Source organism: Artemia sp. Qi Xiang Cuo, chromosome 8, assembly GCF_049724085.1.
Source record: "Artemia sp. Qi Xiang Cuo chromosome 8, ASM4972408v1, whole genome shotgun sequence".
Lineage (NCBI taxonomy): Eukaryota > Metazoa > Arthropoda > Branchiopoda > Anostraca > Artemiidae > Artemia > Artemia sp. Qi Xiang Cuo.
In genome coordinates, this window is record NC_142801.1 from 58,202,708 (window position 1) to 58,230,272 (window position 27,565).

Below are 27,565 nucleotides of genomic sequence, written 5' to 3' on the forward strand. Positions count from 1 at the left end.
CGGTGACCCTTTCAACTCTCTAGTGTCGGGGGATATAATAACAGACCCCCTGGCCATTACACATTCATATACTGATAAGATTCGAGCCATTCTTGAGTAACAAATGGGGGTGTGGGGAGTGGGGGTCAGTTTAAAAGCATCAATAGCACTAAAAATATTTTTTTTAAATAGAAGTGCGGGTGAGATGTATTCGAAATACTTGCACACAGAGATGTGATAAAAAACGAATCTTAGTTTACTAGACCCTCCCATTAATGTAATCTTAAAATATACAACTGTTCAAAATGACAGATGTATATTATTAATAATTAAAATATCAAAAGATATCAAAACTTTTTCTAAACTATCCGGACCAATTATGAATCGTAAATTTATATAATGGAGGGGGTTATGAACTTAGAAACTGATGTGTAAGATTTTTATTTTTCTCTGGAGAAACTAGAATTGAAATGTAAGCTCTTTAATAAAATTTGGACTTTAGTTAACTGTTAATGATCACCGAATAATTTTTTCTATCTTCTACGAAAAATTTTTATCACTACTTTAAATTTTTCCATCTCTTTGAGAAAATCTGAACATAAGTGAAGAATTTTTAGTTTCTATGGGAAAAAAATTGAATTGATCTGTAAGTTATTTCTTTTTTCATTGAGAAAATTCAGAAGAGAACTTGAACTTTTCTTCACCTCGTTGAGAAAATTAGAAATTAAATGAAGCTTTTTATCTTCCTGGAAAATATTCACATTCATACTATAACTTTTCATATCTTCTACACTAAAATTTATAACATTAATTTAAAGTTGTTTATCTCTGTCGGAAATATTATAGAATTAATTTGTAGATAATTATCGTAATATTAAAATATTAATTATCAATGTTAAAATTTTTACATATTCTACAAAAAATTTTGATTAAAGCTTTAAATCTATGAAAGTTGTTAAAATTACTAATTTAACTTGAACCTTTTATATTCTTTTTAAAAATATCCTTTATAAAGAGATAATGTATTTTTTTATTGAGAATAATCTGAAGATAAGTTATAATTCTATAAAATTCAGTTATAAAATTTAAAATTTAAGTAAAACTATGTATTTCGGGAAAATATTAACACTGGAGTTTTTTATATTAATTGAAAATATTCACGATCAAAGTATAACTTTTCTTGCAAAATACAAAATACTTGTTACAAAACCAAAAGATTTCTAACAACATTAAAAATAGTTCTTACAGAATATAAAAGTTCAAACAAAATCCAAAGCAGTTCTTACAAAACAGAAATAATTATTAAAAAATACATAAATTTTTAAGAAATCAAAAATTCCAAATATTTCTTAAAAAAAAAAAATTATTAGTAGTAAATAAAAAAATACTTTAAACAAATCAAAATTATTTCTTACAGAACAAAAAAAATAATTTTTGCAAAATAGAAAATACTTGATTAATGAAAATAAATTTCTAAAAGCACAATAAATAGATATTATAGCATACAAAAAATTCAAAAATATTCCAAAAATAATTCTTACAAAGCAGAAACAATTCTTGCAAAATACAAAAAGTTTTAATACAATCAAAAATTCGTCTTGAACAACAAAAAATATTCTTAAAAATAGAAAAAAATACTTTATACACATACAAACTAGTTCTAAACAGTTAGAATAGCTTGGACTAAATATGACATGCATGCCGCAAAGACTGGACCTAATAAAAGCACCGAAAGTAGTTCTTACAGGATACAAAAAGTTCAATCAAACTCATAAAATATTTATTAAAAAAAAAAAATTATTCTTACTAAATAAAAAAATATTTTAGACAAATCCACCAGAGTACTAACAGAATAAAAAAAATAGTTGTTTCAAACTTCGAAATACATTTTACACAACAATCATTGTTATTTGTAGGTCCTTGGCACCTGGCCCCAAACGCGGTGGGTCACAAGTTTGTAATGCACCTTGCAAAAAAAGTGATCAGTACTAACTATCCACTTTTTAGATCCGCCTGGTTTTTTTAGGTACCACGCTTTATTTATTTGAACCGTCGAACGCGCTTTATTTCATTTTTTTTTAAGCTACAATTTGACACGGGTACGTGGCCCCCCGTAAGCTGCTGTAAAGGAGCATTTAAAATAGTAACTAAATAGCGTTCGACGGTAGCGATGTATCCCGAGTGGTCGCTAAAAACGTGGAGTTTTCGTAGTGCTCACTTTTTTGCAATGTGTAAGAACCGGTGGGGGATCACATCTTGTGTGGCCTGGTGCCAAGGAAAGGCATACAAATCTGTTTGTTTTGTAACAAGTATTTCGAATTGTGCAAAAACTATTTTTTTTATTCTGTTAGTACTATTTTGTAGTTGTCTAAAATAGTTTTGTATTTAGTCTATTTTTAGTAATAGTTTTTATTGTTTAATTAATATTTTATTAGATTTTTTGAACTTTTTATATAATGTAATAACTACTTTCGGTGTTGTTAGAATTTCCGTGCTTTGTGACACGTATTTAATATTTTGCAGAATATATTCTTAACTCTGTTAGAACTATTTTGGATTTGTGTAAAGGATTTTTTATATTTTTAAGAATAGTTTTTGTTGTTTAAGAACTATTTTTGATTTTCTTACAACTTTTTGTATATTGCAAGAATTGTTTCTGCTTTTTAAGAATTATTTTTGGAATATGTTTGAATTTTTTGTATTCTATAATAACTATTTGGGGATGTTGTTAGAAATTTAGTGTCTTGAAGCAAGTATTTGGTATTTTTCACCAAGTATTTTTTTTAGTCTGTTAGAACTAATTTGGATTTGTGTAAATTATTTTTGTTTTTACTACGAATTAATTTTGTTTTTTAAGAAATATTTGGAATTTTGGATGTCATAAGTCGTATTGTATTTTTATTATTTTGTTATTAAGTTTATTTTATTCTTGTTGTTGTTATTTTAAACTTAGAGAATGTAATATCTATTTTTAATAACGAGATAAAAAATTTTTTTGTTTATAACGTATTTTGTATAGTTAAAGAAAAAGATGATATTATTATTATTGATATAACTAATAAGATAAAAAACACAAGATATTCACATTTCACGAAATAGCAATAATTACTTCAATTTTAAATTTTCTCAAGGAAGTGAATAAAATTTTAACTTCTCTTCTGAGTTTCCCCAATAAAAAAAGAACTTATCTATTGATAAAGTATATTTTTACAAATAATATAAAAGGGTCAAGTGCAATTAAGATTTTTCCCCAATTTTATAAATTTAAAGATTTAATACAAATTTTTTTGTATAAGATATAAAAGGATACAAATTGATAATGAATATTTAACTATGACGATCATGAGCTCCACTTTAAGTATGTAGTTTTTCAGAAAGACATAAACAACTTTAAAGTAATGTTCTAAATTTTAGTGTAGAAGATAAGAAAAGTTATACTATGAATGTGAATATTTTCCAGGAAGATAAAAAGCTTCATTTAATTTCTAATTTTCTCAACGAGGTGAAGAAAAGTTCAAGGTCTCTAAATTATGTACAAACATAGTGGATTTATTTATTGCCTCAATAGAAAATTTTTTCCCAGCGTATATAAAATATTTTCACTTCAGAAATTTGTGACAAAAAGGGTCGTTCATTATTATTTTATTTAGCAAAAAGAATAATATACTTTAGAAAAAGTTATTAGTGTTGAAGGAAATTTTATATAAATTAAGACGTTGATTAAATAGATTAAAGTTCAATTCTAATTTCTCCAGAGAAAAATAAAAATCTTCCACCTCAGTTTTTAAGTTCATCAACACAAAAATAAATTTAATGTTCTCTTGTAAATTTTTCAGTATAAGATAAAAAAAGTTTTTATATCTTTTTGATCTTTTCAGTCTGAAAATGATCAAGTTATAAAATAGTTCATGTTGAGCTGTTCATTTTCAATGAAGTTTCTGGTAGATAACAAATATTGAATTTGGTTATAACATCTCTGTGTGCAAGTATTTCGAATACATCTCACCCGCACTTTCATTTAAAAAAATATTTTTAGTGCTATTGATGCTTTTAAACTGACCCCCAATCCCTACATCACCATTTTCTGTTCTAGAAGTACTCGAATATTTTCCGTATAAGAATGTGTAATTGACAGTTGGGATGGTATTATACACCACGACCCGCGATAGTTGACAGGTTCACCGACTTTGGACATGTAGAACCGGGTGTGATGCACTGCAGAGTTGTAGAGACAAACCTCAGGAAGAGTGGGGACTGGTGCTGTTGTACTACTACTATTTCTATCTATAGCAGTAAGTGGAGTGGTGGCGGGTGACAGAGAATTGTCGATAACACCACTCCCAGTCTGTTCAATCAGAGTGAAGGGGTGTGGCATGAGGTCCCCTAGCACAAATTCTAAGGTGTTTGGGGACAATTGGTCAAGCCAGCCTGTATTGTCCTCTAATCTAATGTCATTATGAGGACCCGGTTCAGATGTACTTGTAACATCATCATCTAAATATTCGCTCAGGAAATGCTCCGACCACTCTGGGTCCTCAACCATGTCAATATTGCAGCTTAAGTCCTCCAGGCTGGCCATATCCCCAAAAACCTCGTTAATGAAGCCACTGTCCCACTCCATAGTCTCTAGGACCAGTATAGGTTCATCCTTGAACTCTGCTGGTGGTGGTGACAGAATTGATCCTTTAAATATAGGTGCTCCATCTCTCAATGCTGTCGCTGGTGGTGGTGATAGATGTTTTATATGTAGAAAAAAGTTTTATTTTTTATGTAATTTTTTTTTATATTTGATAGACCGTTTCAAGTTAAAATATCAATTTTCCCACTTTCATCACCATCACCTGAAAAATTAAAAGAAGAAGAAAAAAAGTTGAATTGTCTTATGTATATAGTAATTTAAACTGACAACGTTAAAAATATATTTTTTTTTTTTTTTATGCAGTAAAATTGATTCTTTATCTTTGTAAAATATTTTTTGTTATTTCCAAAAATTTTTTTTTTTTAAAAAAAATAGCAAACTATTTTTACATGTCTAGTTATATACACCCGATAAGATAATACTAAAAATCATGCTATATAGTAATATATTGTTAATATAATATAAAAAAATTGTACATGCAAAACAAATTAATATTAACTAGAATAGGGGGCACTATATAATTATAAAAAACTTTTAATAAATAATATAATAAGCTAATTCGTAAGCTGTATGCTAATATCGTACTTTGTATTTTTTAAAGAATAAATGCCAAAAAAAGGTTTTTTTTTTTTAAATTTTTTGACCTGGCCCCTGATATATAAATGTTACAAAAAAAAAAAAACAGATAATGATTACGATCGATTAAATAATTTTCATTTTAAACTTTTTAATTTAAAAATTCACACAATTTGTATTTTTTAAAATAGGGGGCACTTGCACCCACTGCTATCATAAGCTCCTGGTGAAGATAGTTTCGAATATTGAACTTTGTATTTTTTTAAAAATATAAATACCTTTTTGTTGGCATTTATATTCTTTAAAAAATACAAAGTTCAATATTCGAACCTATCTTCAGCAGGAGCTTAGGATAGTAATGAGATAAGGGCAATTGCCCCCTATTTTTGAAAAAATACAATGTGTTTGAAAAATTTAATTATATTGTATATATTTAAAAATATTGTAGCGATCGTATGCATTATCGGTTTTTTTTTTTGGTTAAAATGTTGATAAAGGTGACAATTTCAAACAATTTAAAAAAAAAAAAAACCTTTTTTTTGTCATTTATACTTTAAAAAAAATAAAAATAACAATTTTATAATATTTCTTACGACTTAGCGAATTAGCTTATTTATTAACCGGTTTTGATAAGGAGCAATTTGCCAAACTAATTAAAAAAATAACAGTGTTTGGATTTTAGAAAATTAATATATTAAATTTAATATATTTTTTGATATATCAATATGTATATTTTTTTTTTATCGAATGAAATTACCTCGAAGGTGAATAAATTTTTGCTATTTTGTTTAAAAAAAAAAAATTTTTTGACACAATAAAAATAATTCTTCTATTCTAAGGCATTAAATGTAATTAATAAAAAAAAAAAAATATATTTTTTAGAATTTTAAGTTTAATTTTTTAGAGAAATAAGACAATTTAACTTTTTTTTCTTATTCTTTTAAGTTTTTAGATGATGGTGGTGGTAGTGTGGAAATGACTATGATACATTTAAAAGTTCTATTAACTATAAAAAAATTTACATAAAAATAAAACTTTTTTTTTCTACATATTAAAAATATGGCACCACCACCAGATACAGCATTTAGTGTTGAAGAACATCCCTTTAAAGGACCAATTCTGTCACCACCAGCAGAGTTCAGGGATGAACCTCTACTGATCCTCGAGAATATGGAGTGGGAAAGTGGCTTCCTTAACGATGTTTTTGGGGAAATGACCAGCCTGGAGGACTTAAGCTGCGATATTGACATGGTTGAGGGACCAGAGTTGGCGGATAATTTCATGAGCGAATATTTAGATGATGATGTTACCAGTAAATCTGAACCGGGTCCTCATAACGACATTAGATTAGAGGACAAGACAGGCTGGTTCGACCAATTGTCCCCAAAAACCTGAGAATATGTTCTGGTGTACCTCATGCCACACCCACTCACTATGATTGAACAGACTGTGAGTGGTGTTATCGAGCATTCTCTGTCACCCGCCACCACTCCACTTAATGCTATAGATAGACGTATTAGTAATACAATAGCAATTCTATCAACCTTCCTGGATTTTTTTCTCTCAACCACTTCAGTTAAACGAATATGAGAATACTGCACAAAAGACGTTGCCCATTTCAACTCAAGCGTGACGTGGGGTCGAATTACATCCCCCCTTACCCTTAAACCTACTACTAATGCTCCGAGACGAGCCAGTCTTGAAGTGCCAATGGGGTGTGGGAGTGGGGGTCAGTTTAAAAGCATCAATAGTACTAAAAATATTTTTTTTAAATGAAAGTGCGGGTGAGATGTATTCGAAATACTTGCACACAGAGATGTTATAACCAAATTCAATATTTGTTATCTACCAGAAACTTCATGGAAAATGAACAGCTCAACATTAACTTTTTTACCGCTTGATCATTTTCAGACTGAAAAGATCAAAAGATATAAAAACTTTTTCTATCTTCTATGGAAAAATTTAGAATAGAACATTAAATTTATTTATGTGTTGATGAACTTAAAAACTGATGTGGAAGATTTTTATTTTTCTCTGGAGAAACTAGAATTGAAATATAAGCTCTATAATAAAATTAGGAATTGAGTTAAAATATAATGATCACAGAATAACTTTTTATATCTTCTATGAAATATTTGGATCACTACTTTAAATTAGTACATCTCTTTGAGAAAATCTGAACCGAAGTGAAAAATTTTTAGTTTCTCTGGGACAAGATAGAATTGATCTGTAAGTTATTTATTTTTTCATTGAGAAAATTCAGAAGATAACTTGAACTTTTCTTCACCTCGTTGAGATAAAATTAGAAATTAAATGAAGCTTTTTATCTTCCTGGAAAAATATTAATATTCATACTATAACTTTTCTTATCTTCTACACTAAAATTTATAAAAGTACTTTAAATTTGTTTATGTCTTTCGTAAAAATTATATACTTAAAGGGGATCTACTTATAGTCATAGTGAAATATTCATGATCAAGTTGTAACTTTTTACATATTCTACAAAAAAATTTGTATGAACTCTTTAAATTTATGACATTTGGGAAAAATCTGAATTGAACTGACACCTTTTTATATGAGTTTGAAAAATATTATGTATATCGTACTAATTTCTTTTTTTAATTGTACAATTCATAATATTATAAATAAATCAATTAGATTCATTTATAGAAAATAATAATTTCGAACTTAAAAGTAGGTTGGGACATTATTATAACATGTTTTTTATCTTCATTGAAAATATTCACGATCAAAGTATAAAAAGGTAATGAACTATACAAAAAAAGATTTACAAAACCAAAAGATTTCTAACAACATTAAAAATAGTTCTTACAGTATATAAAAGTTCAAACAAAACCCAAAGCAGTTCTTACAAAACATAAATAATTCTTAAAAAATAAAAAGTTTTAAGAAATCCAAAATACTTATTAGAAAACAAAACTTATTATTAATAAATATAAAAAAATACTATTCACTAATACAAAATATTTCTATGCGAATAAAAAAAATACTTGGTTCAAAATACAATATAATTGATTAAACACACAAAATTTATAAAAACACCTCGAATAGTTATTATAGCATACAAAAATTCAAACTTATTCCAAAAATAATTCTTACAAAGAAGAAACAATTCTTGCAAAATACAAAAATTTGTAAGTAAATCAAAAATAGTTCTTAAAAACAAAAACTATTCTTAAAAATAGAAAAATCCTTTACACAAATCCAAAATAGTTCTACCAGAGTTAAGAATATCTTCTGCAAAATATGAAATACGTGTCACAAAGCAATGAAATTCTAACAACACCGAAAGTAGTTCTTACAGGATACAAAAAGTTCAAACAAAATCCGAAAATAGTTCTTAAAAAACAAAAAGTATTAGTACTAAATACAAAAATATTTGATAAAACGCCACCCGAGGAATAACATAATAAAAAATATTTGTATCTATCGAGTATCGTCTTGTGCAGATTAATAAAGTTCTGTTTGCAGGTCATTGGACCATTGCAACAAAAGATGTTAGCACACATTTGGTCCTACCCCTTGCAAAAAGTGAGCAGTACGAACACCCCCCTAGGTCAACCCGCCGGTTTGTTTAGGCACCACTCGTTATATATATGAAACGGCTACAGTGAGTAATTAATTATTTTGACGGGACAACTAGTCCAGGGTAAGGGCGCCCCCGTAACCGGCACAGAATGAAGATAAAAAAAATTAAATAAAGCTTTGTCGACTTTACATATCTCTCCCGAGTGGTCCCACAGAAACCAAGCGGGTATAATTCGTGTATTGGTCGAATTTTTCACTTTTTGAAAGAGGTATAACCCGGTTTTGGGTCACATAGCTTGATGCAATGTGCACCTGCCCTGACAACAAATAGGTGTGTTGTGTATAAAGTAGTTATACGTATGATCCAACTATTTTTTATTATGGTAGTACTATTTTGGATTTGTCTAAAATATTTTTTGATTTCGTAGGAATAATTTTTGTTTTTTTATTAACTATTTTCGGATTTTGTTTGAAATGTGTGTCTCCTGTAATAACTACGTTAGCGTTTGATTGAAGTTCCGTTAATGGTGGCGTGCATCTAATATTTTGCCGTTTCTATTCTGAAATGCGTTATAAATATTGTTTTTGTGTTTTTTGGATTTTTTCTATTTTTAATAATATTTTTTGTTGTTCATGAACTATTTTTGATTTTCTTACAACTTTTTGTATTTTGCAAGAATTATTTCAGCTGTGTATGAATTTTTTTTGGAATATGCTTGAATTTTTGTATGTTATAATAACTCTTTATTGTGATGATAAAAATTTATTGTAATGAAGCAAGTATTTTGTATTTTTAAACAAATATTTTTTTTGTTATGTTATAACTAATGTTTATTTTTTTAAAGCATTTTTTTATTTACTACGAATAATTTTTTTTGTGTAAGAACTATTTTGGAATTTTGGATTTCTTAAAACTTTATGTATTTTTTAATAATTATTTCTTTTTTTTAAGAACTGCTTTTGGTTTTGATTTAACTTTTATATTCTGTCATAAATATTTTTAATGTTTTTAGAAATATTTTGTTATTGTAACAAGTATATTGTATTTTTAAATAAAAAGTTATAATTTGATCTTGAATATTTTCAATGAAGATAAAAAACTCCAGTGTGAATATTTTCCCTAAAGACAAAGTTTTAATTAAATTTTAAATTTTCTAAATGAAGTTAAGAGAATTTTAACTTCTCTTCTGATTTTCATCAATAAAAAAATAAATTAGTTATTTATAAATTATATTTTTACAAATAATATAAAAGTTTCAAGTTAACTTATGAATTTTCACCAAATTCAAAGATTTAAAGATATAATCCAAATTTTTTTGTATAAGATGTAAAAATTTAAAACTTTATCATGAATATTTCAATATGACTATCAGGAGCTCACAGTTAAGTCTGTAATATTCCTGAAAGACATAAAAAACTTTAAAGTAATGTTCTAAATTTTAGTGTAGAAGATAAGAAAAGTTATAGTATGAATATCAATATTTTCAAGGAAGATAGAAAGCTTCATTTAATTTCTAATTTTATCTCATCGAGGTGAAGAACAGTTCAAGTTCTTTTCTTAATATTCTCAATGAAAAAAGAAATAACTTACAGATCAATTCTATTTTTTCCCAGAGAAAATAAAAATTTTTCACTTCGGTTCAGATTTTCTCAAAGAGATGGAAAAATTTAAAGTAGTGATACAAATTTTTCATAGAAGATATAAAAAGTTATTCTGTGATCATGAACATTTAACTCAATTCCGAATTTTATTAAATAGCTTACATTTCAATTCTAGTGTATCAATAGAAAAATAAAAATCTTCCACATCAGTTCTTCAGTTCATCAACATATAAAGAAATTAAATGTTTTATTCTAAAAATGTACGTATAAGATAGAAAAAGTTTTTATATATTTTGGTATTTTCAGTCTGAAAATGATAAAGTGGTAAAAAAGTTAATGTTGAGCTGTTCATTTTCCAAGAAGTTTCTGGTAGATAACAAATATTGAATTTGGTTATAACATCTCTGTGTGCAAGTATTTCGAATACATCTCACCCGCATCTTCATTTAAAAAAATATTTTTAGTGCTATTGATGCTTTTAAACTGACCCCCCATTCCTACATCAACATTTTCTGTTCAAGAAAGGATCGAATATTTTCCTAATATGAATGTGTAATGGTCAGGGGATCTGTTATTATATCCCCCGACACTAGTGAGTTGAAAGGGTCACCTTATTTGGCCCTGTAGACCCATGTGTGATGCAATTCAGAGTTGGAGAGAAAAAAATCCGGAAGAGGGGGGACTGTTGCTGTTGTATTACTACTATTACTATCTATAGAAGTAAGTGGAGTGGTGGCGGGTGACAGAGAATTCTCGATAACACCACTCCCAGTCTGTTCAATCATAGTTAAGGGGTGTGACAAGAGGTCCCCCAGCACATATTCTAAGGTGTTTGGGGACAATTGGTCGAGCCAGCCGGTATTGTCCTCTAATCTAATGTCCTTATGAGGACCCGGTTCAGATTTACTAGTAACATCATCATCTAAATATTCGCACATGAAACTATCTGCCCACTCTGGACCCTCAAACATGTCAATATTGCAGCTTAGGTCCTCCAGGCTGATCATTTCCCCAAAAACATCGTTAAGGAAACCACGGTCCCACTCCATAGTCTCGAGGACGAGTATAGGTTCATCCTCGAACTCCGCTGGTGGTGAGAGACTTGATCCTTTAAATAGAGGTGCCTCATCACTCACTGGTGTCGCTGGTGGTTGTTATATATTTTTAATCTGTAGAAAAAAAAAGTTTTATTTTTTATGTAAATTTTTTTATATTTAATAAACTTTTTCAATTTCACCTAGCCATTGTCCCAATACCACAAACATCACCACCTGAACAATTAAAAGAAGAAGAAAAAAAAGTTACATTTCATTATGTATTTAAAAATTTAAACTGAACATTTTAAAAAATATATTTTTTTTTTTTTTTTTTTTTTAATGAAAATTGTGTATTTTTATTATAAAAAAATAATGTTTTTAATACAAAAATTTTTTTTTTTTTAAAAAAAAATTCAAAATATTTTTCCCAGTCGTGTGTTTGACCCCCGCTACTATCCTAAGCTCCTGCTGAAGCTAGCTTCAAATATTGAACTTTGTATCATTAAAAAGTATAAATGCCACAAACTGTAATTTTTTATAAATTAGTTGGCACTTGATCAAAATCTAACACATGTCATCACTACAATCCTAACGGCCTGCTGGACCTATCAGCTACTAATTAACTTTGTATTTTTTTTTAATTTATAATTGCCAAAAAAAGTATTATTTTTATTTTTAAAATTGGTGGAAAGTGCACATTATTTAACAATGTTCCCCTCTCATATCCACCGAGCCTTCTTTCTATATAGAAAAATATGTAAATGTTTAAATAATAATTTAAAAAAAGTCAACAACATTGAGATAAAATAAAATAGGGGGGGCCCTAGAACAAAAAAATCTAATCCGATACATATTACTAGATTGTATACGCTTGTAATGTTTTTTTTTTAAAAAAATATATTTACAACAAACATTTTTATTACAATTAATAGGGGGGGCACGTTCTAAGGAGCTCTCATGTTTCACAACTAGTATCCTCCTCCCATGCATAAGCGCGTTTCGAATCTTGAACTTTGTATTTTTTAACAGTATATACTCCATCTGACGGTGTTTGATTAAGCTAACTTCTCAATAATCAGTATTTTACTGTGTCTTGTGTCTATAGAGGTGTTTGAAGTTGACCTGGTCTGACTACATAAGGGGAAGAGAAAGCATAACTTTTTTTCAAACGCAATGTCACACCTGAAAATGCTTTATGCTCCTTTTTTATAACCCTCCCTCCCCTCCCCCTCTCTCGGGTCTTACCATATAAACACTTTGGAGTCCTTCTCGGGAGGAGGAGCGACAACAGATTGAGTGAGGGGGCTGGGTGCTTGGAATGCACACCACTTTTAAAATAGAACAACCTCCCCGTCTTTTTCTTAAACACCTAAGTGTCTCAATGATATTATCAAAAAAGCCGTCACCCAAATAAAGCTTCCTAACATTACCGCGAAGACATATTTGGATATTATCAAAAAAAACCTTTTTACATGTGTAAATTGATTATTGAGTATATATATATTTGGCTTTAAAGTCCAATTTGCAAACAACCCTACTGAGAAGTCAGATCGGATTTATATGCGATGATAGATCTAATCATGTAAAGCGTAATTTTTCAAATTAAGTTTTCAATAAAATAAATTTATACTATTGGACTTTAACTTTTTTTTTTAATGTTTTGTAACTTTCGTTTTTTTTTTCAATAATTTTTTTTTTTTTACTAATATTAAATTTTTCATTTAACCACAATTTTTTTTAATTTAAGATGTTAGGTTTTTTTTGTTATAGAAATTAATGATAATCATTCCTTTATATATATCGCTAATTTGTTTAATTAAAGAAAATTAAATAGATTAAAAAACAAAATTTAATTTTTTAAAAAGCTATGACAATTAGAAAATCTTGTATTATTTTTTGAAAATATGTGTAGAAAAAAAATATTTATATACTTAAAAATTACGATTGTACATCTATATCTGAACTCCTTTTTAATACTTGAGGGGGGTTAAGGTCACAATCTTCAGTAGGTTGAGATGAGTCATTATATAATGCAGTCCACTAAATTTTAAATGTCAGTAAAGCTGAGATGTAGCTAAAACTGGGGTCAGAGGTCCCTGTCATTAACATATTCGCTGTCATTGGATGATATTGTGTATTTAGATCATCGAATTTTATACATGAATGTCTTTGATATTGAATTAGTACAAATTCGCTATATATTGAACTCTTTTCAGAAGGGGGGGTATTTAATGTGTCAAATTCATTGAAAAAAAAATTCATTTTATTTTTTTGAAAATAATTAAGTTTATTTTATGAATTTAAAGTAGTGTAAAACATTTTTTTTTTCAATATTTCTAAGCACTTTTTTTCAAAAACACCCATAAAATGTTTAACTTATAATTAAAAAAATCAAACCTTAATGTAAGAATGGCCTGTATTTTTTTTAAAAAAAAAAAAAAAAAAAAAAAAGCCCCCGTAAGCTTAAAACTAAAGGAGAATTATTTATTTGTTTAAGATCCAAAAAACAAAATAATTCAAATTATAAAATGAACCTTATTTATATTTTATTGAAATAATTTATTCATTAAATTAATGATAATTTCTTTTTAATAATGAGAAAATTTTTACTCACCAGAAATTGGTTAGAATTATCCATTTTTTCTATTTAATTACAAAAATTACAGTTGTGTTATTTTCAATAAACTATTCCAAACTGTTGAGGTATCTAATTTGAAACCTGAATATATACAAAAATAATTAGCTTCTAAAAAGATACACCGGTTTTTTCAACACGGATGTAACCTAAAAAAAAAACTTGTTTATCATGAAATAGAAATTCAGTTAATTGTGCCAGAAAAAACTTGAAGCAGAACAGATTATAACCAACCTGTTTGGTACGGGCACGTACGCAAAGTATATAGCTTCAAGCAAATTCCATATGATATTTCAAATTACTATACCTTCTATAGAAATGATACCTCTATGCAAATGACACTGGTAACCCCAATTCGTTTAAAATATACACACATATCTATGCCTCAGGCGTATATTTGAATGTATATTTTCAACGAATTGGGCGCTTACTACTGTTACACTCCAATCACTTTCAACTATTAAAAATGCCACTAGCTCTATAATGTCCAATCGAATGAGCCTTTTTTGAAGTTTCTACGACAACGCCTTCTATAAAAAACCTTATATACCCCCAGGGTATAACTTAAAACCCTTGCCCTGAGGGTTGTGGGGGAATGTCCTCCTCAAAAATATATTTTGTATTTGGAAATCAACTACGCTGAACATAATGGCTATCACAAAATTTTGATTGGATGTGTTTGGGGGAATGATGGGCGTGGGGGGGGCTAGTTGCCCTCCAATCATTTTCGACTATGAAAAAGGGCACTAGAACTCTCGATTCCAATCGAATGAGCCCCCTTTGAAGCTTCTACGACGACCCCTTCCATATGAAGTGCCTCTGGGAAAAAAAATAATAAATAATAATAACACATTGGAGCCGTATGGCCTTTACTATAGGCAACGCTACAGCGTTGCCTCTTATTTAATAGTTAGTTTTTCTTATGTGATTTAGTACTTTCAGTACTAAACACTTCCTAGAAGTTTCACCTTAATACTCTTGGAGTCATTAGTTACAGTAACTGTATTTGTAGTACTAAAAGTATATACATAGTGCCTTTTGGCTAGTTCAAAATCCCCCACAACTTACTCTTAAAGATCTAACTTAATAATATAAGTTGTTCTTGAGATATGGCTTTGTCACCTTTTTGAAAGTCCATTTAATCATAGTTGGTTTTGACGAGTTCAACGTCCGCCTAAATATTTATTATATTTGTTTACTGAAGACAATGTTATATTCTCTTTGGACTATTGGCTACAAAATGGCTTTCTCACAATTTCGATCGAATGTGGTCGGGGAAAATAGTATATCAGGGGGGGGGGCAATTTTCTCTTCATCAAGCTTGACTCTTTAAATGGAACTAGAACTATGTATTTCAAATGAGCCTCCTCTAAAGTTCACAACACCACCTCTTCCTAAAAACTTTACATCCACCCGGGGCATAACTTAAAACCCTATCCCCATAGTCTGGGGAGTTGTGTCAATGCCAAAGACCATGTAATGAGATCTTAGGACTATTTTTTAACAAATGGCTGTCTTAAAATTTCTATCGGATGCATTTGGGGAAAATATGACGTGGGGTTTGGGTATAGCTGCCCTCCGATCTATTTGAATCTTAAAAATGGCTCTTCAACTTCTGATCTGCAATCCAATGAGCCCCCTCCGAAGTTTATACGACCACCGTTTCCATAAAAACCTTAAATGCCCTCGGGGTATACCTTACTGCCCTTGCCCTAAGGACTGTGAGGGGGGGATAAAGAAGCTAATTCGATTTAAAACTAAAAGTTCTATGGTCCTTTCTAAGACTAAAAAGAGATTAGAGGGCAATCAGCCCGTCTCTCAAGCCAACTTATTTCCCAAACACATCTAGTCAAAATTTTGAGACAACTAGTTTGTTCAGCATAGTAGAATGGTCCGGCAAATATTTCTCTAGGGATATTGGGCTTGTCAAACCCCCACAATTATGCCAAACTAGATTATTATATAAAAAAAAACGAAAAGATATAAAACTTTTTTTTCATGAAAATGACTTTGTCAATAAAAAACGAACAGAAATTCATCTAAAAAAACTTTTCCCATAAAACAAGTTTTTCAAAGAAAACTAAAGAGCTCCATTGAGCCGAAAATGGGCAGAAATGAAGTCAAGCAATCATCCAAGCGTAAAACTACCACAAATCACTTTCAATAAAAAAAAATGAAACTCAAAATGAACAGAAATCAGAATAAATAGTCGAGTCAAGCTCGAAACGAGGAAAAATTAACATTAGTAGGGCTGATAACCCCCATGCTTTCTCAAGACCAGAACATAATTTGTGCTTTACTGAAAACAAGATATCTTTAAATGTTTTCACTTTTTTTACTTAAATAAGTAAAAAACTTTTTTTTTTACTCACTTCTGTTTACCCTTTTTTTATTTTAAGGAATAAATGTTAGTATAGGTATATTAAACTGACAATCCAGGGTAAATTTTTTTCAGTAAAGCCTAAGTTATGTTCTGGTCTTGAGAAGGCATGGGGGTTGTCAGCCCTAGTGGTGTTAATTTTTGCTCGTTTTGAGTTTGACTAAGCTATTTATCATAATTTCTGTTCGTTTTGAGTTTCATTTAATTGTTGATAGCGATTTGTGGTAGTTTTATGCTTGGAAGATTATTTGACTCTATTTCTGCCCATTTTTGGCTTAATAGAGCTCTACTTCTCTTTGAAAACTTATTCGGTGGAAAAAGTTTTTAAATTAATACAAATTTATGACACCGTCATTCAGCCAGGGGGGTTGCCCCCCCCCCCCTTATGGGTGCCCATGGCCCCAAGAGAATACCTATTTGGGTCCAAATCTATCAATTCTCTCCTGAAATGAAAGCCAGATCTCTGCTTTTCCCCTGGACTGTATTTTAAGTATTATCGAAGCCTCATAATATTTTGTGTTGTAGCTTGCAGCATATTCAGAACTTCATCTTTCCTCGTCGAACCTCCCAAAAATGCAGGACTTTTGAACGAATCTGCACCCAAAATGTTTGGTCTGTTTTTTTCTCCCGCCCCCCCCCCCCCCACGCTCTCTCTCATATAATTTCATTGTGTTAATTAGTTTTACTTTCATTTCAAGGTTAATTAAAGACGGCTTAAAAAATAACATTTCTACTTGTCATAAGCTAATTAATGAACAGTTACTTGTGTCAATTTTATAATGCAAGAAATACCAAGTTTTTAGTAACTTTATTAGCCTTATTGAATTTTTATTTCTTACTTAAGTGTTTTTTTCTCCAGCATAACAATATTATAGGAAAACACTAGTTGTCCGATAGTATTTTTTTTTTTCAATAAATGCTTTGCCAGTGGTGACAATGAACTTGTTATATAAATAAAAATTACAATAGAAAAACTATAAAAAATTTTATAATGCTTACATGCCAATTATGTTATATCCAGGTTGAGGTTATAAAATTATCAATGTCATAACAGTAAAAAAAAAAAAAACTCATAAGGTTCACAGGCTAACAAACGCAGAGACTTAGGCTGAAACTTTTATGGCAATAAAGCAATACTAATTAGTAAAAAAAAACAAAAAAACGTCGCTTTCGTACAGCTGGTGTAATATTTTACCTGAAATAGGATCCTCTTTGTTCAATGGACCGTACACACTACCCTTCCATCAATACAGATCAGTCAGTTCTGTTGAACAAAGGAGGCTGAAGACGGTTAATTTATCATGCTGACCAAAGATGGTCAGAGCTACAGTGTGTGCACAGTTAACCAAAAGAGATAGGATGTGAATCGTAGGAGCTGCAATCCAAAAGGGGTACGCACTTTTGAACAAAGAATTCTGAAAAGGACCTTGCGCTCAATTCACTGACGGGGGGCGGCAGATGTTACAAGATATTCCCCAATTGGTCCCCGAATTTTCATGAGTTAAGAGGAACAACAGTCTTATATTTGGGGAACATGGGGATGAGGGTATGGTTCCAACGGCCTCATTCTGGGCCTTTCAATCATACATAATGAAAACCCTTATATGACTGGCTTCAATGTGTCTAACTTTCTATTACTCTGCACCTTTAAACTCTATTTAATAAATGGCTATTTTCACAATTTGGGACCTTTAATTCTAGGGCTGAACCCATCATATATACCACAGAGACACAGTTCTTAGTTTTTTTTTTTGGCTGCTTTGATTAAATATTCACATTTTGGTCCGATGTAATGTAAGCTGTCGATGCATCTGGTAGAACATGAGACGTGTAAGGGAAGAGGGGAAGACAAGATGCCATCCGATCGGTTTTGAGCTTTGACATGGGCACAAGTACTTATTCTTTTTCATTGAAATAGCCCTTTTCAAATTTTCTAAGACCATTAAGGGAGCGGGGGGGGGGAGGTAAAATCAATGATTTATGGGAGACTAAATGTCTTTACTTCGTTGACACCATTGTATTGACTATGCATAGAAACTACAAGCAAACTATACACCAAAATCGCAGCCATTTAAGATACTGAAGGAAGAAAGAGCAGTTGCAGCATTCTGCTACGAGTATCCCTCTTCAGACTTACACTTATCAGACAGTTTGTGGTAACGAACTGTAAGTATGGAGCGACGTGGCTCAATGGTAACGGAAACTCTAAAAATGGAATTTTGATATCAATAGATATCTCGAAAGAATGATTATGCTGATTCCTAATAAATATATTTTTTTTAATTTAGTGTTACCCATCAAAGGCTACGAGCCTGAAAAAAGTTGCCTAATTTTTGAAAAAGGGGGAAATACCCCCTTAAACTCAAAGAATCTTAATGAAAATCACACGATCAAATTTAGAGTATCAAAGAATGTTTCCGTAGACGTTTCAAGCTTTTATTTGCAAAAATTTAGAAGTTTGCACTTTAGGCCATAAGAAAGTCACGGATGCGTGTTTGTTTTTATTTATCTTTATTTTTTCAGGAGTGTATCAAACAAATAGTCCTAAGATTTCAGGAAAAGGCTCATTCTAATGGAAATTAAAAGTTCTGTTGCCTTTTTTTAAGTGACCACAAATATTGGAGGCCAACTAGCCCCGCCTCTTCTACACTTCTCTCCAAAATCGTCCGATCCAAAAATTATAGATAGCCATTTTGTTCAATATAGTAAGGAGCAACATTAAACTTAAAATCAACAGAAATTATAACATATATTAGGGAGTTCCCTCTCCTTAACACCCTGCTCTTTACGCTTAAGTTTGACTTTTGTCCCAATTCTTTAAGAACGACTCTTAAAACACAAGGGACGTTTAATTAGAATAATAAGAAGCTCTTTAAAAGTGCTAAAATTAAACTTTTGCGTGAAGACTGAGGTATTGAGGAGGGGGCAAACCCCCCTCATATACATAATAATTTCTATTCTTTTTAAGTTTTAATGTTGTTCCTTACTTTCAGTTGAAAAAAACTTTCGTATTTAATCCTATTATGTAAGAGCCTACCTGCAAGCAGGGTGGGGGGATTCTCTCCCCCAACTCACTTGACAGCCAATATAATAGTGGTTGCAAATATAGCTGCAACCTTGTAAAGAGCAAACCATGGCCCATAGTAACCAGAAGTTTAAAAAGCGCTACAAAAAAAAAACAAAAACAGTCAAATCAGAAAAAATTGCACTCAAAGATGATTCAGGAATGGTAATTATCAAATTGGTAAAATTGGTTAAGTTCAGGAATGGTAAAAATGGTAATTATCTGAAGCCCCCAAAAATGGAGTCTGATTGAAATGAAAAGCACATCGTTGTTTTTACCCTCAGCAGAAACCCAGTACAGGAGAATTATAGTCCCCCACCCTGAAAAACAAGAAAAATTTTTGTAGGGAGAGCACTGACGTGTCGTCTTCTTCTTCTTCTTTTTTGGGTAATTGCATCAAACCGGTAGTCTTAGAATATTGGTAGGGAGCTCATTTGAAAGGAAACTATTATATCTAGGGCCCTTTTCAAGTAACAGAAAAATCATGCAGCATCAAATTAGCATTTTTGCCTGTTGTGCTACGAAACATCAATTTTTGCCCAAACAAAATCAAAATATCAATCCCTAGGCACTAATTTGGTATTTTCACAAATTGGAACCCTTACTCCTGCGAGGAGTTGCCCCCCCTTTAACTAGAGTCAAGTGCTTTTTGGTTCATACAATCTAAGTTTACTGAACCTTTGTCACCATTAGTTTCCTGTCGCTGTAACCTGTTGCATAATATTAGAAACCTCGTGAATTCACTGTAATTTTCTTAATTATTTCTTTGACAAGAATGTCAATATTGTTGAGCAATACTAAGCCTAATAAGAATGTGAATTGTGAAGGCCTTCTGATTAGCACAAAAGGTAGGCCTTCTGATGCAATATACCTAATACAAATTGTTCCAATCTTAAGTCTCTAATATTCATCAACCGTATTTTCAAAAAATATCATGTACTTTTTATACAATATAGCAATGCTTCTTCAATCACATACGAGGTCGGATTCACTCAACTCTTTGTGCAAACCAAGAGGTATGGAGACAGTAGGGATGGGGCATAAATCTCTCTAAACTATTAGACACCAGGGAGTTACCCTCGTTCCTTTGCATAAGAGCCAGGCATGGAGGCCACACATAAGCAAGAATCCCCCCCTCCCGTTTTGGTTTTTGTTGTCTTCTCATTAAATCATAACCACTAAGTTAAAATGAGTCGTGTGTTTTTTGCTGTAAAAATTTTTTAGTTTGTTAAAAAAAAAAAAACGTTGGTTATGTATATATTAGGTAACTTGATCGAAGATGCAGCCAGAATTAATAAAATCATGAAATCATCTGTCCTTTTTATACTAGTAGATACTTTGCATAAACTTTCATTCTGTGTTCACAAACAGGAAGCCAGGCCTTCCCGATCTTGGGTGTTCTGGGGATTTTCACGTGGATTTCCAACAAAATGCCTTAGAATTTACATGTCTTTTGCTGTTAAAATATTCTCTTTTGCCGAAAAAACTTACATTGTTAAATATTTGGCTCCTTCAGTTTATATTATTTTAGTGTATTCTTGGGTACAACCAGGAGTGCTGGTATCAGGAAATCTTCCATCGGTCCAAGTAGATATTTTACGTAAATTATTTTGCGTACACAGACGGAAGGCTGGGCAACCAAATCTTTGGTTTTCTTTTGATTTCAGATTTTGATTTTTTTTTTCTTACTTGTTTTGATATTTTCCTTATATAACTCTGGAAAGTTTTGAAAAATAAGTCCTAGATTTGAAAAATACACCCCCAGACATTTCCGTCAATTGACACTACTGCATATCTGGTTCCCTCAATTCATCATAATCACGGGCGTAGTCCGGGGGGCTGAGATTGGAATATCCTCCACATCTACTACTGCTACTACTAACAGCTCATCACAACACCAAGCCGCCTGAGGCCAACACAGCCACGCACGCTCCTCCTCCATCCAAATCTATTCAAAGCCTCCCTTTTTACACCCTCCCGCGAAGTTCCCATTTCCTTTAAATCTTTCTTTATGACGTCCTCCCACCCCAGACGACGACAACCTGCTTTCCGTTTAGCCCTAGACGGTTGGCCGAAAAGAACAATCTTCGACAATCTGTCATCCTTCATCCGCACAACGTGCCCTAGCCACCTCAACCTTTCTTTAATTATAGCCCTTGAGAGTGGTATTGAACCACATTTTTCGTACTGCCCATTGTTTGAAATACGGTCAGTCAGCTGGGTACCCAGAGCAATTTCTCTGGAAAACATCTAGCAAACCTTCATCTGCTTTTTGGAGGGCCCTTGCTTCTGAACCATATTTGACCACTGTCGTCACTGTAACTTCTAATACTCTAATCTTGATTTGCAGACTTATCTCTTTATTCTTCCAACTTTTTGTTTACCTGCACATCCACACCTTTTATTACCAATAAATGTTTTACATCAGTGTATTTTGCCCTTCTTAGATACTCCACCATCTTAGAATGTTACATTATGCAGTAAAGCTGGGTTTCTTCAGGTTTACTCCAATTATGCTTAAAAGCCATTGTCCTTGGGCTTAAAACAGTAATTGATATATTTCAAGTCTGGTTACTCGTATTCTAAATACAGCCAGTAAATTATTTTAAAACACTAAAGAAATACAAAATTCTTTAATCCAGTAAGAAAAAGTATCAGCAACAATGCGAACAGTAACAAACTAACGAATTAATAAACATTTTGGCAGTTGGAATAATCCTATAGAACAAAACTTACATAATTATGCTTAAATTGGCATATTTTAAATTCAATTTTAAAACGATAACTTCATTATTGGTAGATCTCGTACTATTTCTTGTTTGTGTACAGAGAGCTAGACAATTAAAAACTTTTGAGAACATGAAAACTAACTACCCGTAATTATTGCTCATATATCAAACAGTTCGTGGTAACGAACTGCAAGTAAGGAGCGACCTGGCTCAATAGTAACCAAAACTCTAAAAAACGGATATAAATAGATATATCAAAAGAATTGGCCTTTTATGCTGATCTCAAATATATAAATTTTATTAAGTTTAGTTTTACCCATCAGAGGTTACGAGCATCAAATTTTTTTCCTGATTTTCGAACAAAGAGGGAAACAGCCTTTAAAAGTCAAGTGATCTCAATGATAATCAAACCATCAGATTCAGCGTATCAGAGAATCCTACTGTGTAGGTTTAAAGCTCCTATCTGCAAAAATGTGGAATTTTGTATTTTTTGCCAGAAGAAAGATAACGGATGCGTGTTTATTTTTTTTTTTTTTTTCAGGGGTCATTGTATCGACCCAGTGGTCCTAGAATATTGGGAGAGGGCTCATTCAGACATAAATTAAATGTTCTTGTGTCCTTTTTAAGTGACCAAAAGATTGCGGGGCAACTAAGCCCCCTCCCCCGTCCCTTTTTTCCCAAAATCGTCTGATCAAAATATTGAGATAGCCATTTTGTGCATCATAGTTGAAAGGCCCAATAACTATGCCTTTGTGTATAACATGACCCCCCCCTCCCCCACAGTCCCAGGGAAAGGTATTTTAGTTATAAAACGTATAGTATTTGTTATTTGGATGTAGACATAGGCTACATTTTCGGGTGGGGGGGGGGGACAAATTTTCTGCTGGAGGTTTTTCCACGGGGGAATTTTCCATGAGGAGAGAAGTTTCCAGGGATTGAACTTGTGAGTGGAAATTATACACTGAAGGACTTTGCCAGAATTCTTATACAAAATTCTTTTTATATGTCTTGCTTTCTCTTTTCTGTCTCAATTTTACGGCCAGAGTGGTTAAGAATAATTGTACGGGGTAAATTTTCATTGGGATTGAATTGTCTTGAGGAAATTTCCGTGGGGAGGGGGTTTCTCCGTGGAGGTGGGGCCAGATTTCCTTGCATTATTTAAAAAACCATCAGAAATTAAATAAAAAACAAGTTTTTTCAACTGAAAATAAGGAGCATTATTAAAACTTAAAACGAACTGAAAGTGTTGCGCATATAAAGGGTTTGTCCCCTCTTCAACACCTCACTTTGTACGCTAAAATTTGAATTTGGTCCCAATTCTTTAATAACAACTCCTGAAACACATGGGTCATTTAATTAGAACAATAAGATGCTTTTTTAAAACTACTAAAAAACTTTAGTGTAAAGAACGAGGTGTTGAGAAGGGGGCAACCCAATTCATATACGTAATAATTTCTATTCATTTTAAGTTTTAATGTTGCTTCTTGCTTTCAGTTGGAAAAACTTGTTTTTTTATTTAATTCAATTTATAGACCATGATTTTTTCCTAGTTGTATACCAACAATAAAGGAAAAGAGAGATTTCTTTCATAAAATTTGATGGTAAAACATTTTCTTTAGTTCAATTGGTTTACAACTATGACATAATTTCGAAAGCTAATTCAACATTCCTTGTTTCTGGAGAGAGAAAAAAAACAGATTTTATAGGTTGGAATTGGTTTTAAAAAACTTGTGGTTAAAATTTTAAGCAAGGGGTTACTGATTTTCATAAGTCATGTACATCAGGGAGCACGTGCCCAGCGTGGCGAAAGTTTTCCAAGCGTTGCAGAACTGTGTCAAGTGTTGTAGGGACTGTTACATACATTGTGGAACTGTACGGCACACTTGGTGTTCCGAAATTTTCATCAGGTGGCAGAAAGTGGGCATCCTTACGATTTTAAGGCAGGAAAAAGAATAAAAAGCTCAATTCATCCTATTAAGCTTTTTTTGTGTGTGTGAGTGAAAGTGTAAGCAATTAAAATGGGTGAAAAGTTTTCGAGTGAGAAACTTTTGATAAATATTCCCTCTTTTTCTCCATCCGTCTACTTTAAGTTGGAAACCTGCTTGATTCTTAGAGTTAGATTTTTTCTATTAGAGATTTTTTATCATCATATTTATTTTTGCAAAATAAGAATAATAAAAAAAACAACTGTTCAGTAAGGCGTGAGTCAACTTTTCTAAGGAGCTTTTCAAGTTAGCGACCAATTTCATTTTATATTTTTGTTTCAAATCCCCATGGGAAATTCTATTTAAAGTGTGGCGACAGACAATGTAAATCTAGAAACATTAAAAAGTAAAAAAAAAATAAAACACAGTGGAACCAAAGGCAACCGCCTCACCAAGCATCTTTAAATGTTTTTGGGAAATTCATTTTAATAACGGGTCCCAAACCCCCTGCCATATATTGCATGTTACTAAAATATGATGGTTGTTTTTAACAGGCCAAAATTCAGGGTTTTGTGAAAATATTCAGTATTAATTCAATCTGTTTACTTTCGGATTTAAAAATGAAACAAGAACATTGAATTTCTAATCAGATGAGCTCTTTCCTAAGTGTCTACAATCGCCCCTTTTGTTCGAAGTTAGCAGGGTAAAAATGCAGTAAGGCCACATCATTCTTTACTGAAGCATCCCCAAATGGGGCGCTAATGATAGTGCACTCCATTGTATTGAAAGTTCAAAATATCAAATTTAAAGGTGAATTGCGGGAATATCGAATAATGAATAATTCAACACATTTATGTTTTAATAATCCAAGAGGCTGAACAAGAGATTCAAAAGTTTTCAGATATCAAGCAATTCTAGTTCTGTAGTTTTACTAATAAATTTTTGAATCTATTGTTAGGCCATGCTAGCCAAAAATCTTTTGCCACAGCGTTACCGATGTGGCAAAAGATTCAACTCTACTAGGACCCCTCCTTAATGTTTGATCAGAGCTAACCTACTGAGAAATTGCATTGTTTAAATCATAGTAGTAAGGGGGGGGGGAGAGAATGCATATAAAAATATTTCTTTTATATAAATTAAGTAGCGTATTAATACGCAGGGTCAGAGAAAATTGAAGTAGAACAAACCACAATGTGGGGAAAGGGATTTAAAACCAAAAAACATAAAAAGTTCCTTAAAAGTTTGACTCTTTCTCACAACTCTATTTTTTTTTAACAATAAATATTTTAGTGTAAAGAGCGAGGCGTTTAGGAGGGGACAGCCCCTTTCATATACGGAATAATTTCTGTTCGTTTTAAGTTTTAATGTCGCTTCTTACTTTCAGTTAAAAAACTTGTTTTTTATTTAATTTTTGAATGTTTTTGAATTAATGCAGGTTTTATTTTGGCTCACCGTACACAAATAATTAAAACAAAATTTGCATATCCATTTTACTTTTGTTTGGTTAAATGGCTTTCTCGAAAGTTATCTAATTTTATTTACGAACGTTTTTATTAGTAATAAATATAGCCTACATAACTTACGAATTAACTTACGTAACGAACTTCTATATTCATATATTTTTAATACGTATATTAGGGGGTTCACCCCCTAGTCAATACCTCGCTATTTATGCTAAAGTTCGAATTTTGTTCCAATTCCTTAAAAGTGACCCCTTAATCACAAAGGCCGTTAATTAGAATAAATTGCTCTTATGAAAGTACTAAAAAATCTTTGGCTTAAAGAGCGAGATATTGACTAGGGGGCGGACTCAATCATATACGTAATAATTTCTGTTCGTTTTAATTTTTGATGTTACTAGTAGAGAGGGGTCTTATACTCGTGTCCCTCACCCCTGCTGCCACCTACAACTTTTTTAACACCATATATTGACACGAGAACCACGTGGTTTATGGTTTTTCTCACTGAGAATGAAAAAACAGATGAAATTCTCACTTGAAAAACCATGAATTTTGTCGCATTTATGGTTGTTTTCATGGATGGTTATGTGTGTTGTTCGATTTATTTGATGTTTTTCTCGGATGTCAACATCAAATTATGGATGTTTTATGGTTTTTGTCAGTGAGAATTTGAAAAAACATGAATTTTGTCGCATTTATGTCTGTTTTCATGGATGTTTAATGGTTTTTGTCAGTGAGAATTTGAAAAACAGGAACATTGTCACATTTATGGAAGTCAACAGCAATTCATGTCTGTTTTATGGTTTTTCTCAGTGAGAATGAAAAAACAGGAATTTTCTCACTTGGATTTACATAATCGCTAGGGGAAATTATTGATCCATGAAGGGGAAATTAAGAAACAAACATGGCTTCATTGTTGTTTGGCTAGCCTGGCCTGAGAACTTGATTTACATAATCGCTAGGAAAAATTATTGATCCACGAAGGGGGAATTAGTAAACATTAAGGCTTATTTAATCTTTTGGCCTGTCACGAGTAGCACCAGATAACTTGATTTACATAATCGCTAGGTGGAATTATTGATTCACAAAGGGGAGAATTATGAAACAAAAAAGTTTCTGTAATCTTTAGGCCTGAGGGATAAACATTCTTTAGGCCAGAGAGAAAATTTAATATTCTATTTTCAAATAGGGCTTCATTGATCTTTAGTGTCAGGAATCATAATTGACAACACTTGTTATCTTGGAAGTATGTAGGAGTCTAAAGAGATTGAAATTCTATTTTTAAATACGGCTTCACGGAGCTTTAAGTCGGAGAGGTAAATTGATATTCTAACGAAACACTAATAGTTTAGCTAGGAAAATTTATGAGATGAAGAGATTAACGTAGGAAAGGGTTTCCTTGAAATTTGAAATGCGTTAGCGCACAGATGCCATACAAAAGGAACACGCTGAAATTACGTTTAGGGAGTATTTGGGCGAAACGGTTTTACCCATTTTATGTGATTATTTCGGCGAAACCGTTAGAGACATTTTGAAAGAATATTTTAGAAAGGGTTTTAGAAGAGGTTTTGAGTGTGGTCGTTATAATACACAAGTTCCATTTGAACAGTGTTGTGAGGTCCTCTACCCCAACCCCAAAGGATTCCGATCCCCCACCACAACCCCGAAGGAAGCCCCCGGTACTCAAAGGCCCCCCAAGCTCCCAGAGAGCCCCAACCCCCCAAACGCCCTCCTCAGACCCTCAACGACCCGCCTATAGTCCTCAAAGGGCCCCCGGACCCCCCAAGGGTCCCCCGGCCCCCACAGGGCACCCCGGACCACACAGGGCACCCCGGACCCCAAAGGTCCTCCCCCCTGTCCTCAAAGGGCCCCCCCTGGCCCAAAAGGCCCCCCCTCCCTCTTCCTCCCTCCTCCCCCTTCCCCTCCTCCTCCTCCTCCTCCTCCTCCTCCTCCTCCTCCTCCCTCCTCCTCCCTCCTCCCTCCTCCTCCT

At 32.0% G+C, this 27,565-nt stretch overlaps 2 protein-coding genes across 4 annotated transcripts in view; one reads left to right on the plus strand and one right to left on the minus strand.

The window, feature by feature from the left end:
- Nucleotides 1-19,558, minus strand: part of LOC148949608 (solute carrier family 2, facilitated glucose transporter member 1-like) — a 236,082-nt gene extending 216,524 nt beyond the window's left edge. Inside the window, exon 1 of the mRNA XM_089093627.1 lies at nucleotides 19,435-19,558. Within this exon, the coding sequence (XP_088949753.1) occupies nucleotides 19,435-19,539 (105 nt within the window). The 5' untranslated portion in view covers nucleotides 19,540-19,558. The remainder of the gene's footprint in view (nucleotides 1-19,434) is intronic.
- Nucleotides 1-27,565, plus strand: part of LOC148949609 (solute carrier family 2, facilitated glucose transporter member 1-like) — a 229,399-nt gene that overhangs the window by 112,437 nt on the left and 89,397 nt on the right. The gene's annotated exons all lie outside the window — the stretch shown is intronic.